The sequence below is a fragment of the Ambystoma mexicanum genome, chromosome 7q, assembly GCF_040938575.1.
Source record: "Ambystoma mexicanum isolate Mex_15411 chromosome 7q, UKY_AmexF1_1, whole genome shotgun sequence".
Classification (NCBI taxonomy): domain Eukaryota; kingdom Metazoa; phylum Chordata; class Amphibia; order Caudata; family Ambystomatidae; genus Ambystoma; species Ambystoma mexicanum.
Window position 1 is genome coordinate 1,103,249,268 of NC_090941.1, and position 16,704 is coordinate 1,103,265,971.

Below are 16,704 nucleotides of genomic sequence, written 5' to 3' on the forward strand. Positions count from 1 at the left end.
TGGAGACCAACTCGTTGGTGACGGTGCGCATTATAAATACCTTTTAACATTAACATCTGAAGGTGGATGACATCGAGAACCGAGAGCGGCGCAAAAACCCTTATTTTTTTTATTTTTTTCTTTACCTCAAGGAAAAATGGGGGGAGATGCCGGCCTTGGAGGAAGCGATACAATAAATTGTTGGCATAACCGTTGGGCTCGAATGAAGGCACAAGGGTGATTTTGGAAAGAGTTCGAGGTGGGGGCAGTGGCAAATTGTCGCGTTCGGTCCTGGCACGCCTCCACTACTATGGAGATAAGTGGATCTTTGAAAAGGCGAATGGCACCATTGACTACGAGGAATCAAAGGTTGCGATCTTTCAGGACCTGTCAGCCCACACGCTTGCTCATGCGACGGATGAAATGTGCACCAGGTAGCTGCAGGAAAACTGAGTTAAATACTGATGGGGGGGTACCTGTTTGCACTCCTTTTCGAATGTGAGGGAGAACTCTTCCAGTTAGTGACAGAAGGTGAAATAACGAGAGCCATGGAAGCACTGAATGGACATCGATGTGTGGGCCTTCGGATGGTGGAGGGGAGGGGAATACGAACGTTTGAGCGGCGTAAAATTTAGGGATCAAGGAAGTTTCAGTGGCTCAACACTCCCTCTCCAGGGAAGGGCATAATGTGAGAGGTTTGGGTTGGGGGGGGGGGTTGCGGTCGATGGTCTGGGCCCTTCCTTTTTCTAGTCCACCCTCGGGCTCTCTTGAGGGAGGCGGTGCGTGGGGTGGTGATGGAACAAATTGGCTGGGGGGAATAGAGTCCTGATGGAGTGCTAATTTAGGCAACGATGGGAGTGGAACCGGATTCTGAGGGAAGTACTTAAGGTGTGTTGATTGGTGGGAGAGGGGCGAGGAGGGGTCAGAGACGAAGCTACCAGTCGGGGGAGAGAGGGCAAGACAGATGTCTTGTGAAGCGTTGAATAAGTTATTATTGTGGTTGGGGCAGGGGACAAATGTTTGGTGGTTTGACTGGTGGAACCGTCACGTATGGTCCGCACAGGCAGAAGCCTCAGTTGGGGGATGGAGGGGGTTCATTTGTTTGAGGGAAGGGGTTAAGGAAGGGGTTTCAAGGGAAGCGGAGGGGGGGCAAAACTCATGCAGCAACTCAGGCGGCGACAGGATGTGGCGCTCGAACAGGGTGAGGGGGAATAAGGGCAAAACCCATGAAAAAAGGGTATGGATAAAATAAAGGTGGTCACCCAAATTGTAAAAGGACTTGAATCGCAGAACAAGATGTCCCTGGCAAGTAATCTGTTCCACAAGCAACACTTGGCGTCCCTCTTTCTACAGGAAAGCCACTACAAGGAGGGCAAGGAATTCACATTCATGGGTAGAGCTATAGGGCGGATCTTTGCGGCCTCACGTCAGGATCGCAAGCAGATGAGGGGGGGGGGCTGATCATGTTCCTGAGGAAATCCCTCCAATTGGCAGACATTCAGGTTAAGAGGATATGGCGAAAGATTCCTGGCAGTCGAGGGAATCTATGAAGGGGTGAGGATTACCCTGGCAACATTTTATGCACCTAATGCTGGTTAGATGCGCTTCTTGGGGCGAGTGTTTGCACTGCTGGAGGGATGGGCTGAGCAGGCCACTCTCTTGGGAGGTGTCTTCAACATCATAGCGAACCCAGACCTTGATTGGTGGTCGAAGAAGGGAGATGGGCTAAAGAAGGTTAGTAAGGATAATGCAGACTTTGGGAACCTGCTAGCGGATCATTTTTGGGTTGATGTCCGGCACCATCACTTCTCCGGTCATGGGGGTTACACCTTTTACTCGCCCCCGCACCAGACGGATAGAGCTCCATACTGGCTCCACAGGAACAAGTATCGGGTGTAAGGGCTCCTAAGGTCGAGACTGTCACGTGGTCAAACCAAGTGGTAGTAATAGTGGAGTGGAGGCTGGAGCTACCTCGGAAGCGAGCTTACCGGTGGCCATGCAACTATAGCCTCCTGGGGGATCGATTGTTTAAGGAATCCCTGGGGAAGGAGATGGCCTATTTTGAGTGACAGTCGGGAAGTGACTATGGCCACGATATGTGAAGCAGCCAAGGCCACGATTAGCGGTCTGCTTGGAGCGGAAGGGGCAAGAAAGAAAAGACAGGGGTCTGATGGAGGGTAGATGGCAAGAGGAATTGAGGGTACTGTGATCGAAGCTGCAAAGGCGAGGCACAAACAGGGAAGGACTACTAGCAGAGATGAGGGATAAAAGGCAGGAGCTGCACTCGGTCCTAATTGGGGAGGTGGTTAAAAAAAAGGAGACATAACGAGCAGAAGTACTACGAAAAAGGGGATGGTTTGGGGGGGTCTCTGTTGGCGAACACGGTAAGGGAGTGCTGGGTCGAGAGGAGGGTTGACCAGATCAGGAGGGAGGACGGGATCCTAATAGGAAAAGGGGGTGATAGCCCAGAGCAATTTGCGGCTTTCTATGAACAGATATACTCCCAGTCACACGACCCGTGAGAAGACCTACATGATTACCTGTGTGAACTGTCTATCCCACGATTTACGGTGCAGGAGGTTGCTGCCTTGGAGGTGGATGTCACGAGGGAGCTGGTAGCGGCTGATGGCTAAAGCTACGGGAGAAGATGGCTTCACCGCAGACTATAAGCCATTCCAGACCCTACTGGCGGGACCCTTGGCTAGGTTTTTCAGCTCGATCACAGGAGAGGGAACACTTCTGCCGTCATTTCTTTAAGAATTAATTGGTCATCCTGATTCCGGGGAAAGACCATACATATTTCTCCCTGTACAGGCCCATCTGCCTGGTAACCGTTGATGCAAGCGATTTTGCTAGGATATTGGCTGCCTGACTCGATCTCCAACTGTTTAGGTTGATCCACCCGGATCAGTCTGGCGGCGTGTTGCAGAGACAGGGGTCTGACAATCTGCGTAAGACGCTACATATCCTAAATGCCCCAATGGTGAAAAGGGATGGGCCGTGCTCTTGGCCTTGGGCGCAGAAAAGGCCTTTGACCGGGTTTGCTGGGCATTTCTCAAGGGGGTTCTCTTGGCGGTAGGTATGGGCAAAGGTGGATGGGCTGAATCTCAGGCCTTTACTCAAGGCAGCAGGCTAAAGTAGCAGACAATGGGGGCGAGTTTAAAAGGTTCCCGCCAAAGAGGGGCACTCAGCAGGTTTGTCCGCTCTCTCCTCGCCTCTCCTATACATGCTGGCCATGGAATCCGGGGCCATTGGATTTAGAAAGGATGCAGGAATCTCACAATAGTAGGGGTGGAACACAAGTCTCTTTGCGGATGATGGATGATGCCCTACTTTATTACAAACCCAAACAGTCGTTCCCGCGGCTGATGGAGAGTCTAGGTCGTTGCAGGGAACTCTCCGACTTCAAGACTGGACAAGTCGATTGCTTTTGTGTGGGGAAGGCTTTCAAATGCAGATAGGAAACTTGTGAGGGGGCTCTCTGTCAGGGAACAGGTAGAGCGATTTCGGTATATGGGGGTAGATGTCTCTCAGAAATATGGGAATCTGTTTGCAGACAATTGATTGCTGCTTTGGCAAGCTGTGCAAGCGGACATGTGTAGGTGGTCCCAGTTACAGTGTTCTTGGATGGCGCTCTTGAATTGTATCAAGATGGTGGTGATGCTGAAGTTTCTGTTCCTTTTCCAGATGTACCCAGTGGTGGTCCTGCTGGCCTTCCTAGAGGTCAAAGTGACTTTAACATTGCTATGAGCAGGGACGAAACACTGCATCGCAAATAGGGCTCTGAAGATGGCCAAGGGCAGAAGCAGGGGGGGTGACTTCCCGGATTTGAAAATGTATTATAAAGCGGCCCAACTCCGAATCTTGGTTGTCCAACTCGATCCTCAGTCCGGAAAGCAATGGGTCAGCATGGGCAATGCAAATATGGCCCTGGTCTTACTGGGAGAGTGGTTGTGGGTCCCCGGTCCAGCATTCCAAAGAGTGCTCAGAACATTTGCTTTTGGCGGTCCTGTGATCCATCTGGAGAGAAGGGAGTGACACACAGGTTGTCCACGTGACCATCTCGCCTCAGTTGTGTATGGTCTTCCCCGTTGAGAGATGGACTGGCGGAGCTGCTCCAGTTTCAATTGTGGTACGAGGCGGGATTGAGCAGGTCGGGCCAGGTGTCGTCTGATGGGACCATTCTTACTTTGGAAGGTTGTCCGTGTTCTGCTACCTCCAGTTGAACTGCAGATTGACAGATGGCAAATGGGAGAACAATCTGCATAGAGGTTTGACAGAGGTTGAGCCAACTGCTGATCACCAAGGGGGAATCAAAGGGATTGATCACGCAATTGTATAAGGCTATACAGTTAGCGGAATCTATCGACCCACTGTCAGCCAGGGTGAAATGGGGGGAAAGATTTGTGGAGGGAAATCGACAATGGACTGTGATCGCAGATGTGTAGAAGGGTATCCCAATCCATGGTTTTACTGCCATACAGGATGCAGGCCATTAAGCTGCCCTACAGGTGGCAGGACCCGGCAGCCACGTTGTCCAAAATGTATAAGGGCTACGACTGTCTGTGCTGGAAGTGCCGACTGGTGTGGGGGTGATTATAACCACATGTGGTGGTGGTGACCCGGGTGGAACAATATTGCAAGGACGTCCTTACCTGGATCAAGGGAGTAGCTTGTGTCTCCAGGCTCTTGTTTGGGTTACAGGACGAGGAGACCACCGAGGGGCGTACAACGACGACACCGCGAGTTCTGCCGGTGGCAGCCAGAAGTTGTCTGGCCCAATTCTGGCAGGGTACTGGGTGGCTAAGGTCTGTGCCATATATGACATGGAGTTCCTATCTCACCTCTTGGAGGAGTCCAGGTCTAATATTGAGAGTTTGTGGCTGCTCTTCTTTGAAAAATGGCAGCTGAGCCACTTTGTAGGGAGGGTCCAAAGGCTATGGTGAGGTGTAAGGTTTTCTGCAGTAGGAGACACCCAGTGTCTGTGCGAATTAACTGAACGGAGTGGCGGCGCGGGGAGCGGGAGGAGGGATGAGTTGTGGCAGGGTCGTTAACCCTGGTGGATTTCCAATGGCAGTGAGTGTTTGGGTCTGTTGTGCCTTGTCCTAAGAAGCACACATTTTAAATTTGATAGGCTTCATGGGGGTGGTGTTGGGGGTATTTGCAGTCGGATTGTCTTTGTGAGTTGAATATGTTGAGGGATTTGGTGAGGTGTCAGGGTGATGGTGACTTTAGTCTGTTAGGAAACATTTTCTTTTTGCTGTTTTCCTCCCATAGAATTCTATGGGACACCCTTTCTTTTGCTTTTTTTGAACCCGGTCCTGATTTTGTGGAGCCATGTAAAGCCTTCTTACTTCCCTTGCCAGTTTTGCTCATTCTTTGTGGAAACTGACTAGTCCCTAAGACTGTCAGTACTGAGAGACTGTCTCTCTCTTTGTGAATTCTAGTATTGTTACAATTGTGCACAACCCATTACAGTGAAGTGTTGTTCGGATACGTTGTATCCTTAATATTTTTTTATATAATGGCTTGTTGGTTACTTTGAAAATATACCCAAGTCAAGCTGATGGCCGCTGTGATATTCTTACTGGGATATTCTTACTGGTTTTGATACATTTTCCTTGCACACTTATTTGGACATATAGTTCTTTTTTCCTTCTTACCGCCTTTTCAAATCAGGAAACTCGTTACAAGGAAATTGCATTCCTGGAGAAAGCTGTGATCGTGCGGTTACTGTGTGTAGCCAGAGGAAGGGGCTGGGACTTTCTAGTTCCAATTTAAATCCCTGGTGTCTGAATGTCTGTTGCTGGGCAGATGATGTGGTCATCCATGATTGGATATCCATTGACTTTGAACGGTGCAAATCCTTACCATTGGTGGGCTTGGGCATTCTCCCAGCCCAATTGTGGATAGGGCTACTGCAGCAGTTTGAAAGATCGTCGTTGCGGCCAAGTCCCCCGCAAAGAACAGCAGTCTGCTGACGACCCAAAAATAACCTCTTTCGTTGACCAGCATTGACTCAGTGCTGTCCAAGAGAAACCCTTCTCCTCTGCCTCATCTCAAGTAGACCCTTGTTGGTGCTCCCTCCCCCCACCCCCTGGACGTGTGAGAACAACCAGTGTGGACTCCGGCTTGAGGATCTCTGCTTTCTGAACCTTCGAAAGTGTCACTGCACCGACCAGTGGCTTGACCAGTTCTCTCCTGGGTACCGTGTTGCAGCAGTCTCCACTCCGAGTACCTCCTTGGAACTTGGAGGATCTTCAGTTTATGCTCCTGCATTTTCAGCCTTCTTGCCTGAGCGAAAGCCATTCTGGGTCTGCTCCTTATGTTGCATGGCTATGGTGACTCCTGTTGCACCACTCCTTCAATCCCACTAGGTGTCCTGAGGTGGTCTGTCACTCGGAAGTATTAATCTTTCCTTGTTTGGGTGTTCCATTGCAGACTACATGCAGTAGAGTGTGTGGCCAATGGATTCCAGATTACCAGCAGTGGTCTCTGGTGAAATCCGAGCCATGGGCCAAGTTTACATGCTTGTTTATTCCTCCATGGTCTCCATAGGGTTACATGGGCGGGAAGTCCTGTCCCTTAATTACTCTTCCCTGACTTTGGTTGGTGGAGGTTTGGTCAAGGATACCTTCCTAGTACTATCGTAAGGACTGGGTTTCTGTAATTCTACTTTACTGAACTTTAACCTTTTGACTCTTATTAATCATAACCACTTGCATTACCAATCTCTTTATAAACCTACCTGAAATGTATCTACTTTGCAACAGTTGACTTTTGGTCACAAAGCCCAAAGTCAACTTAGGGTTGGACTTTATAAGAGGATAGGCAAGCTGTTCTATGATTATTCTGTAGTGTTCGTTCTATTTCTAAAGCAAAGCATATAAGTACTTATCTGTGTTTCACTGGTCATTGAATCAAACGTTCTATTTCTCGTAATGGTGAACGTATCTGTTTTTATGAGGGCATACGAGACAGTATCGGACTATAGTTTTTACTTGATGGTGTGTATTTTAAAGGCCTAATAACCTATTGTATTTGTATACTTGCCTGTTTAACTGGAATTGCTGTGTGGGCTCATTGTAGCCCTAGACCACTTTCACAAACTTCCTGAGACTAAGACTTTCCGCTCTGTTACATTTCCTTCATTTGGTTGGGCTAACCGCACCATCATAGGGTGGCCTGCCTTAATGCTCCCCCCAGGGCTGATTTTGGAAATCCATTTAAATAGTTCAACATTATTGTATCTTCAGCAGTCATCTCCAGAGTGGTTTGAGACGACAGGTACCAGAGTGTTTGCACTTACGACCCCTCTGCGGGGGTATGAGAGGTGGGATATTCTCCAGTGGGGAATATTGGGATTAAGGATTGGGATATGGGACCCTGGGATTTTAAGAGGTGCCTGAGATTGGTTTCATTCAGAGTTTAGATCCTATCCCTTAACTAGTGGACATGAGGGGTGTGGGTGAGTGTGAGTAATTCTGGATTTGCACAAGTGCTTCTAGAGCAGGCACCTCTGGAGGATTGCCGACATGGCCGAGATGTTGTAGAAATCTATGGAAGAGGAATAAAGTGTGATTAGCCAGAGTTCAGAAATGTTTTCTTTTATAAGATTGGCACGTGGTATAAGAGTGCACCAGAATTTCATGAATACAGTTATTGTTTTGGAAGAGAACAGGACTGGAGTATGCTAGTACATGCTACTCTTTACTCTGCCTGTTGGGTGTCTCTGGGAAGAATTAAGTCATTTGAAGTAGGGCACAAAGGTTGCTTTTGCCACTAGCCATTAGCTATTGATAATTGGTTCTTGGTGAGTAAGAAATGGTGTGCTGTGTGTAGGTGTAGAATTGAGGTGGCAAGTGACTTTTGAATGCTGGCTATATTAACTACACCCTTATACTGTGTTCCACTGTTTGCACTATTTAGGGCTGTGAGCAACCTGAGGTATCCTGTTCTCAGGTGGCCAAGGTAAAGCCCAATGCTTTTGGATCCCAACCCCGGGGGTGGATATGTGAGGGAGGATCACCTGGGTGGAGGAGACTTGGGGAGAGGACGTCCTTGTCCCCCATTTACCTTTTGATCATGAACCCTCCATCCCTCAAGCCTTTGTAGGCTTTTGTCAGCCCTTTCCCAGTGATTCCCCTAAAGCAGGGGTCTCCAACCTTTAGGTTAGCTAGAACTACTTGTAGTGGAGGCCAACATCGGAGAGCTACCAGCGGGCGATATCGGGGTGGGTATGTTTATAAACCTCGGAATTTTTACCAATATTTTTTTGGCCCGATTTGCCCTCTATAAATAGATACATATGCCTTCACAATTATATTAAGAACTTCAAAAGCCTCTTTGTTGCATTATTATTTATTAGTAGCTGTCTCATAAAAAGACAGATATTTGTTGGACTACCACACAACTATCCTGTCATTTATCTGCCCTTCCTTTGCATCTTATGCAGGCTCTCTACATGCTGGGCACACTAGTGTTTTCCCAATGTGCATTTCACAGTTCCATAAAAAAACAAAAGTAATTTTCAAACTGAAAAATGCTGCTTGTGGTCACTAGTTTTGTTTGAATATTTTTTGTCAGACACCACACATACTCTGTTATTTGTGTGCCCCTCTCTGTTTCAGCACAGGTTATATTTATAAAGATGTTATATGCTTGTCAAACTGGTTAATCACAAATAAATTATCTGTTGTGCTGACAGCAGTTTTTAGGAAATTAAACTGTGGGTTCATGAGTGCCAACTTTAGATTTTTACTACAGGGGCAGAAATATCTCCACCTCCGCCCTGAATATAAACAAGCACCCAGCCCAACCCATCCCCTGGCCAACCACCACTGGCCATTTGCCCATAATGTTTCCAAAAAAAGTGAATGGTGGGGGGAGATGGGTGATAATAAACACATGGAAACTCAGCGCACCTCGTACAGCTTTTGATGCGCCTCCACATCTAAAGTGTCCTATGGCCTTTCTTTCCTCCGGGAGAAGGTAGGACAGCAGCCATGACTGTTTGTGCGGGAGGAACAGGGTGGCAGGTTTGGCTTAGCTGGGATGATGAAAATGAGCCTAAAGTGGGTGACGACCCCTAGAGGACGGTGGGTTAAGATGTGCGTGTTTTTGGAGAGTGAAGGGGTGGATGGTGTTAAGGGTTGGGGAGAAGCCAGACACCCGCTGCTAGTTTTTTTTTTTTTTTTACATGCCACGAGCAGTGGCGTACCCAGGAATCAAATTAAGGAGGGGCACAGAGGGGGCCAAAGACAAAAGTAGGGGGGGCACAGACAAATGTAGGGGGAGAACATGGTCACTGCTCGTCTTTGGTGAGGGGGCACAAAGGGGGGGCACAGGGTTTAACAGGGGGGCCCCAGCCCCCCCATCCCCCCTCTAGCAATGCCACTGGCCACAAATTGACGAGTCTGTCTTTTTGATGTGCTGCTAGAATGCAGTCAACCATAAAAACAGATTTGGCAAATTAGAGCCTAGACACAATAAAGTGCGATGCCAAGGAGCACACTAAATGGTACAGTTGGATGGATTTATTATGCACCTACACTAAAGTGTTTGCAAGTTGGACCGGGAGTCCTGTAAGACTTGGGGCAATCAGGCAGCCAGTCCGCAGACAGAGCAAGGTCAGGTTAACAGGGTAGAGGGGAGGAGAAAAGATTGGTCGAGGAGTTTCCGGAACCTGTGGTCCTGCTCAAGGCAGCAGGAGACAGGGAGGCCATTCCAGAGGTGAGAAAAGGGAAAATACCTGTGAGGTACAGCTCGAAGTGGGCCTTCTTGGCAAGGTCTGATGTGTGGAGTGGAACATCACTCCGGGTTTTTTTTGTTTTGTTGCATCACAAGAGGGTGAAGGCCCAAAGAGGTCAGCCAGAGTGAGGGGAAAGCAGGGTTCCCAACGAGAAGGACCTCAGTCTTGCAGACTTTGAGGCAGAGATGGAGATGCACCATGACTGAATAGCAGATACAGTCAGGAATCAGTGTGGGGTGTTGGGGGGCAGTAAGGGTAGTATACAATGTATGAAGGGGACACCCCTGCAGCCCAGAATCCTGAACTAGGGTAGTGGGGATACACCGCCTCCCCCCAGGATACAACCTTTTGTACCAGGCCGAACGCACACTAACTGCATTCAGTCTCCCCCCGCAATAAATATTTAGGGGGTAAACCCATCAAGACCACATCCTTGGCACACCAGAAACCAGGCTCACGTGTGCTATTGAGGGGCATAGCTAGAGGGGAGGATTTCCTGGATGGCCAGGTGCAATGTGGAAGGCCAGGTGCAATGGGGTCTGGTGTTAGTATGTGCCAGGGCAGCTATTGTGCATTTTACATGCAAGAGACTGGTGGGACAGGAAGGTATACACTGCCTTTGGTAAGAACCACACAAAACTGTGCCATGCCATGACCCTTGAAGTATGGACTTGCGTCAGGATCAGCATGTTTGCCAAATCTAGGACTAACCATTGCTAAGACCTTTGACTGCACTGACAGTTTGAGATCAGTGTCCTTTGAGCAGGTTTTGCAACAGTACTTTTCTCAAAGCCCTTATCCACTGGAGGCTGAAGGTAGAATTTTACAACAGCATGTGCAGGAATGCCCATTCCAAACAGTAAGCCCCATTTCCCTGGAAAAAGCTTTATAAACCAGTCTTTCAGAAGCCGTGAACTTTTATTCTCCTGTATAAAAAGTGTAGCGTGAAGCAGCAGCTTCAGCTGCACCACACCATGTTTCATTGTTTAAAGCTCTGCAAGAAAGCGGATTGGGAGGCAACCCCAACGGAAGGGAACAACTTTGAAACCCAGGAGTCAATCATTGCTGGTGTAATTAACTTTATAAAATATACTACATGCAGACCAGAGACAGTTTGACAAGATCAGGCTAAGACAGCAAAGAGTACAACATCCACTGTATCGTGTGCTTGTCTGCACGAGGCAAGTTCCCAAATAAAAAAAAAAGCCCACCATTCACATGAAAGGTCTTACCTGCCATTCCCATCTGTCCCATCCGCATCTCCTGCTCCCTCTCCCATCCTGAACTGAAATGGTGTTCACGGTAGCCCTAAAGGCATTAAGTGTCATCTGCACAACTACCAAGCTTTCTGATTCCTGGCTGTGTCATGGGGGCGCGCAAGGCTATCTGTGGTACTACAGGTGGCCACAGAAGCAGAACGTGATACTGACATCTGTCAGCATATTTACAAGCAGCTCCATGTGGCACAGCAGCCAAGCTCCCCGCCTGCAAGCGGGAAGACCATCGTTGGAATCCTGAACATGGAGTAGCAGCAAAACTCACCAGAAAACAATTTCACCTCAAAGTGTTTATTTTTCAGTAATTCCAGCGCGGGTGACTGAAGAGGCTCAGGCGAGTTACTGATAGCTCGCGATCGACTGTTTGGAAACCTCTGCCCTAAAGTATTCCCCAAATTGCATCAATATGGTACTGGGACAAAAAAGGAAAACTAGGCCAACACATACTCCTTTTCTGAAAGCCAACAATTATCGGCTCCAACCAAGTGCTGGGACGAGGAGGAGGACAATGAGCAAAGCAGGACTGCCGCTTTGCTGTTGAGTGGTTTAGTCCTTTTTGTAATGAAAATGGAGACAGGAGCTTTAAAAGTTGGAACTCCCAAATGTCAGCTGCGGGAAACCTCTCCGAAGTGGCAGCGTGGCAGGAAGAGCACTGGAGACCCGTGAAGAGTGTATGCAGCGGAAAGCGGTGGCACAAGAAGCTGGAGGCCGGTGGCAAGCAATGGGAAGGAGGCACGACAAGACCGAGGGAAGCTGTTGTATGTATTCCGCTTTGCAGTGGAAGCATTGCTGGGTGTGCATGACCCACACGAAGACCACCGGGAGTAGACACGAGCGACCGCACAGAGAAACAGGATCCCATGACGGCAAAAGACCTCGCAATGAGCCGTAAGTCGACCAGTGAGTAAAACTAGAAAGGGGGGAGCAGGCGGTGATCAAAATGAAATGAAAGCAAGACATTTTGAAAACCAAACGCAAGTTAAAGCAGATGACAAGTATTTTGAATACTGATCTAAATGAAAGCAAGGCTTTTTTGCAATATTGCAAGAATTGAAAGCAAGTTGGAAGCACTCTGGCATCTGGAAAGAAGTGAAAGAAAAATTGTGAACTTTACTGAAGGGAATGTTTTGAACTGCATTGAAATAATGAACTGCATTTACTGAAACAAGTGCTAGCAAAGCCAAGAGAGCACAAAGAGTTGAAGGCAGGATATGAGAAATGCAACACTGGTCACAACCAAGAAAGTGCACAAAACTGTATATTATAAGTAAACCAGCATTGGCAAGAGTCAAGGAAACATAAGAAGGTGTAACATGTGCAAGGTGGTTACATCAGTCACAATACAGTGTCGGGAAAGTGCGACACATGTGGCTGAGGCAAAGCTTACTGCTTAGGAGAAGCAGTGGACTAGTGTCAAAGGAAAAGCAGTATATGAAGGGTACCGGTTGTGTGTACTGTAATGGGTGGACCGTGTCATCCGACAACTGCGCCAAGACTGTGTTCCGCTGAATGGGAAAAGCCGCTGAAACCACCTATAAAGAAACTTGTGTTGTGCAAAGACCTTGTAGTGATATTTAAGTTTAGTGTTTGGAAAGCTAGAGGATTTGAACTTTTGGAGAAAGAAAACTTGTAAAAACCTGTGTTTTTGTTTTGAAACTGGAAGATTTGAACTCTTGGCGAAGGGAACCTCTGTATTTGATGATTTACTTTGAACTTGAGGAAGGGGAGCTGACTGCAAGCCTATGAACTAGAAGGAACTTTGAACACTTCCTTTTTGATGCTGACCTCCCTACACATTGTAAAGTCAGTTGTGAGGGCAAGTATTGGTTTTGGACACAGACAGAGGTTTTACTTTGGACTTTCTGACAAAGACTATCCTTAGTTGTCATTAGGTAGGGAAATCCCACCTGAGCATAGGGCAAGTTAGGCATTTGTCCACCCTGCCTTTTAAGTAAAATAAAACTCTGTTGAGAACTTGAACCTGCTGTCTGACTCATGATGCCTTCAGAGGGCACAGATATTCTCGAAACAATGTTAGGTTGCATAGGTTTTGTCTTTGTTTATATACTGCCCTTTCCAGCAGACTGTACTGACTACCATGTTCTTAACAGGTCTCTCCTGGTGCAGGGCGTAAAAAGACCACCAAGCATCTACTGGAGACACTGCGTGTCCTGGAGGGCACCTCCAAGACTAGGCAGGATTTCCATGAGGCCCAGCCAGTAAAGCACTCCTCGGAGTCTGAGGACAGCACAGCAGAGACGGCTCCTGTGAAAACCAGACGCAAAAAGAAGAGGAGCAAGAGAAGGAAGCAGGGTCTGAACTCTGATCGCTCTGGATCCGAACCACAGAGACTCGCAGAAAAGAGAAACGGTAATGGGCCAGATTCATCCGAAGTGACCTTGAAACGGAAGCCTGCAGGGGGTAAGTGCGGAAGACCTGATTTCTATTTGAGGCATGCATTATAGCCCTGAGTTCACTGGCATCTATCGGATGAGAATAAAGACCAGCAGAGTTTTAAATAGTGTATCTTGGAAGCGCCCTTCTTTCATGTTTCTGGGAAGGGTGATCTCATTCTTCTAGACTACATTTAACCCCTCAGTTCCTAAGGGGGAAAGGGCCAAAGTGCTGATACACTTTTGCATGTATATCACAGTGAAGAATTGCCAGGAAAGGCCTGATTGTATTCAAGACATGGTGGCATGCATCCTGTTTCTCTTGCTATATTAGAAAGCATGAGCGGAGTGAATTAGACCTCAAGATATCTTGGCTAGAAACAACTTATCCAAAAAGTAGAAGCTTCTTTCTGTGATTTCTGTGTGGTTTCTTGGGGCATTTTACTGGCAGGAAACCCATTTCCACATTCTCCCTCCTGCAACAGCATTTGTGCCACTCCTTAAAAAGAAAACACATCTGCTTCAACAGACTGAATATCACCAGTTCACCACATTTACTTTCATCTGTCAGTTTTTCAAGCGGCATGTCGAAAGTCTTAGACAGTGACTATTATTGGAGTTGTGTTTTTTTTTTTTTTTTTTAACTTGCCTTAATGATTCACTGACCATGTTCTCCCCCCCACCCCCTGCCCCCCGCCCCCCACTCACTTTCTGGCTAGTAAGTTGCCTACTAACGCTCGAGTGTTATGACTGTGCGGGTAGGGTGTGCCAGGTGGTGACCTCTAGTCTCCCCCCGCCCCCCTGTTCTGTTCATTGTGAAAGCACCTAGTTCATTTTTAAAAGATTGCATGCTTTTGCAACAATTTTGACCTTTTCAGGACTAAAGTCGTCTTCTCTGCGGTTTCCCATTGAAATGGCGACCTAGCCTTAGGAGTCCTGTGAGACTACACAAAGAGGCTGCCTTTACTTGTAAGCTTGGAAACCAGTATGTGCCAAATGTGGTCATAGCCTTCCAGAGACTCTGGGTTTGTAGCTTAAGGCTGCTGTTACTAGATCTAGCCGTATATTTAAATGGGTGTCTGGTATCCACTACTTAATCCATCTCCCGATAGTTTGTCTGGGAAGATTTGAATGTGGCAACCATCCTTGATTGGTATTAGGAAAGATTTGCTTTTTGCAACAACCCCTCCATAGTTTCCTATGGAACTCCATTCTTTTTTTGGTATAATATTTTTTATTGTTTTTTGGACATAAACAAACACGGCACCAAGAGGTAGCCGACATTTAGTCATTACACAATTCTTTAAACATTTAAACATTTAAACATATAAACATACAGGTATTCATCTCATCCCGGCATTTGGATTAGATTTACATATAGTACAGCAGTGCTACATCTAGAGTTACTTGATAGCGTTTCAGTAGCTCAAAATAGTTCGTTGTACGGCACTCGGTGTCTCTTGTCTATTCTTTGCTTGCCCTCAATTGTCCTCCCATTTACTCCATACCTTGGCCACTTTCTCTGGACATCCTCTTGTGGTGTACACCCTCGATTCCATCGGGATGCACATGTCCACGTCGGCCACCCATTTGGCGTATTGTGGTGGCGTGGGCGAGCCCCACAGTTGAGCTATGTTTCTCTTCGCAAGACTCGTGGTTGTTGCAAACATGAGCTTTTCGTATCTGGATAGTTCTATATCCGAGTCTATTCCCAGTATCAGGAGTTTGGGGTCCATCGGTATATCACGGTTAAGTACTGTTGTGAGCCTATCACAGCATTGTTGCCAGAAGTCCTGTATCTTCGGGCATTCCCACAGGATGTGGAAGAAGGTTCCTTTCAGACGGTGACATCTTAAGCAGTTCGGATCCATCGCTCTTCCCCATTGATGCAAGGCCTCTCTAGGATAGTAAATCCTATGTAGGATTTTTAGTTGCACCAGTCTGATTCTAGCTGAGATTGCTGATTCTCGGGGGTGCATCAGTGCCAATGTCCAGTCCTCTGCCTGTATTTGCCCCACATCCCTTTCCCATTTTTCTTTAAGGCCTGTGAGTTCTTTCGTGGCAAACTAGTTGATGGCATTGTACATTGTGGTTGTTACTTTGTGCCCAATTCGTTCCATCACCACGTTTCTCTCAATCGGGGTGCATTCTGGCACGTTTGTGAGATCTATTTCGCTTGAATTGAGTGCATGCCTTATTTGCAAGTAGTGGAAGTGTTCCGTGTTGGGAAGTTTGAATTCATCTTTCAGGTCTTGGAATGTCTTGATTTCACCATCTTGTATCAGATCTTCTAGTGTTTTTATCCCCGCCTCCTCCCAGGATGTCCATTTGGGAATGCCTGTAAGTTCCGGGAGGTGCTTATTCCACCATAAGGGTTGCTTCAGTGTGAGCTTTCCCTCCCATCCCAGGTGTTTATGTGCATCTGTCCAAACCTGCGTTTTCTGAGCCATCATTGTGGGTGTGACTTGTCGGGTTTTCTTTTGGTATAGACTTTCTAGTGGGGTGACTCCATGGTTCTTTCGGGCGTCTGCTCTGTTGTGTGGCATCATTGGGTCAGCGTGCAGGCTATCATCCACCACCGACATTTGGGCAGCCCAGTAATACGTCTGCAGGTGTGGCAGTCCAATTCCTCCCTCCCACACTGAGCGCTGAAGGGTTCCGAGAGCAATTCGTGGGTGGCCCCCTCCCCAGAGGAGTTTCCTAAGTGTTCCATTTATTTTGTGAAATTCTATTTGGGGAATGTGTATTGGTGTATTCTGCAAGGCGTATAGAAACCGGGGTAGGGCCAGCATCTTGAATAAAGCAGCTCTTCCCAGTAGGGTGAGCGGGAGGGCCATCCAGTGCCTGACATCATTTACAAATCTATCTCTTACTGGGTGTAGGTTTCGTCCTATATACTGTTTTAGGTCAGTTGAGATTTGTATCCCCAGATATCGCAACTGCTCGTTCTCTATCTTGTACGGGCTAGCAGTTAAGGCCACTGTATCAATACCCTTTATTGGAAAGATCAGAGATTTATCATAGTTTACTTTTAACCCACTAAAGGTTCCATATGTGCTTAGTGTATTGGTTACAATGGGCCAGGAGACCACTGGGTCACTGAGATAAATTAGGAGATCGTCTGCATATAGGGACACCTTGTCTTCCCAGTCCTGTGCCCAGTGGAACCCTTTCCAATTTATGGACTCTCTTAACATTATCGCCAATGGTTCAATCGCAAGTGCAAACAGCATTGCTGAGAGGGGACATCCCTGCCTGGTGCCCTTCCCAAGTTTTATGGGTCGTGAGGTCCAGCCGTTGACCC

The 16,704-nt window shown here is 47.5% G+C and overlaps 1 protein-coding gene across 2 annotated transcripts in view; it reads left to right on the forward strand.

The window, feature by feature from the left end:
* The window catches only part of RRP8 (ribosomal RNA processing 8), a 290,217-nt gene that overhangs the window by 85,810 nt on the left and 187,703 nt on the right, over positions 1-16,704 (forward strand). For both annotated transcript variants that reach the window (XM_069640472.1, XM_069640471.1), the window contains one exon: positions 13,119-13,428. In XM_069640472.1, coding sequence (XP_069496573.1) covers positions 13,119-13,428 — 310 coding nt within the window. The remainder of the gene's footprint in view (positions 1-13,118; positions 13,429-16,704) is intronic.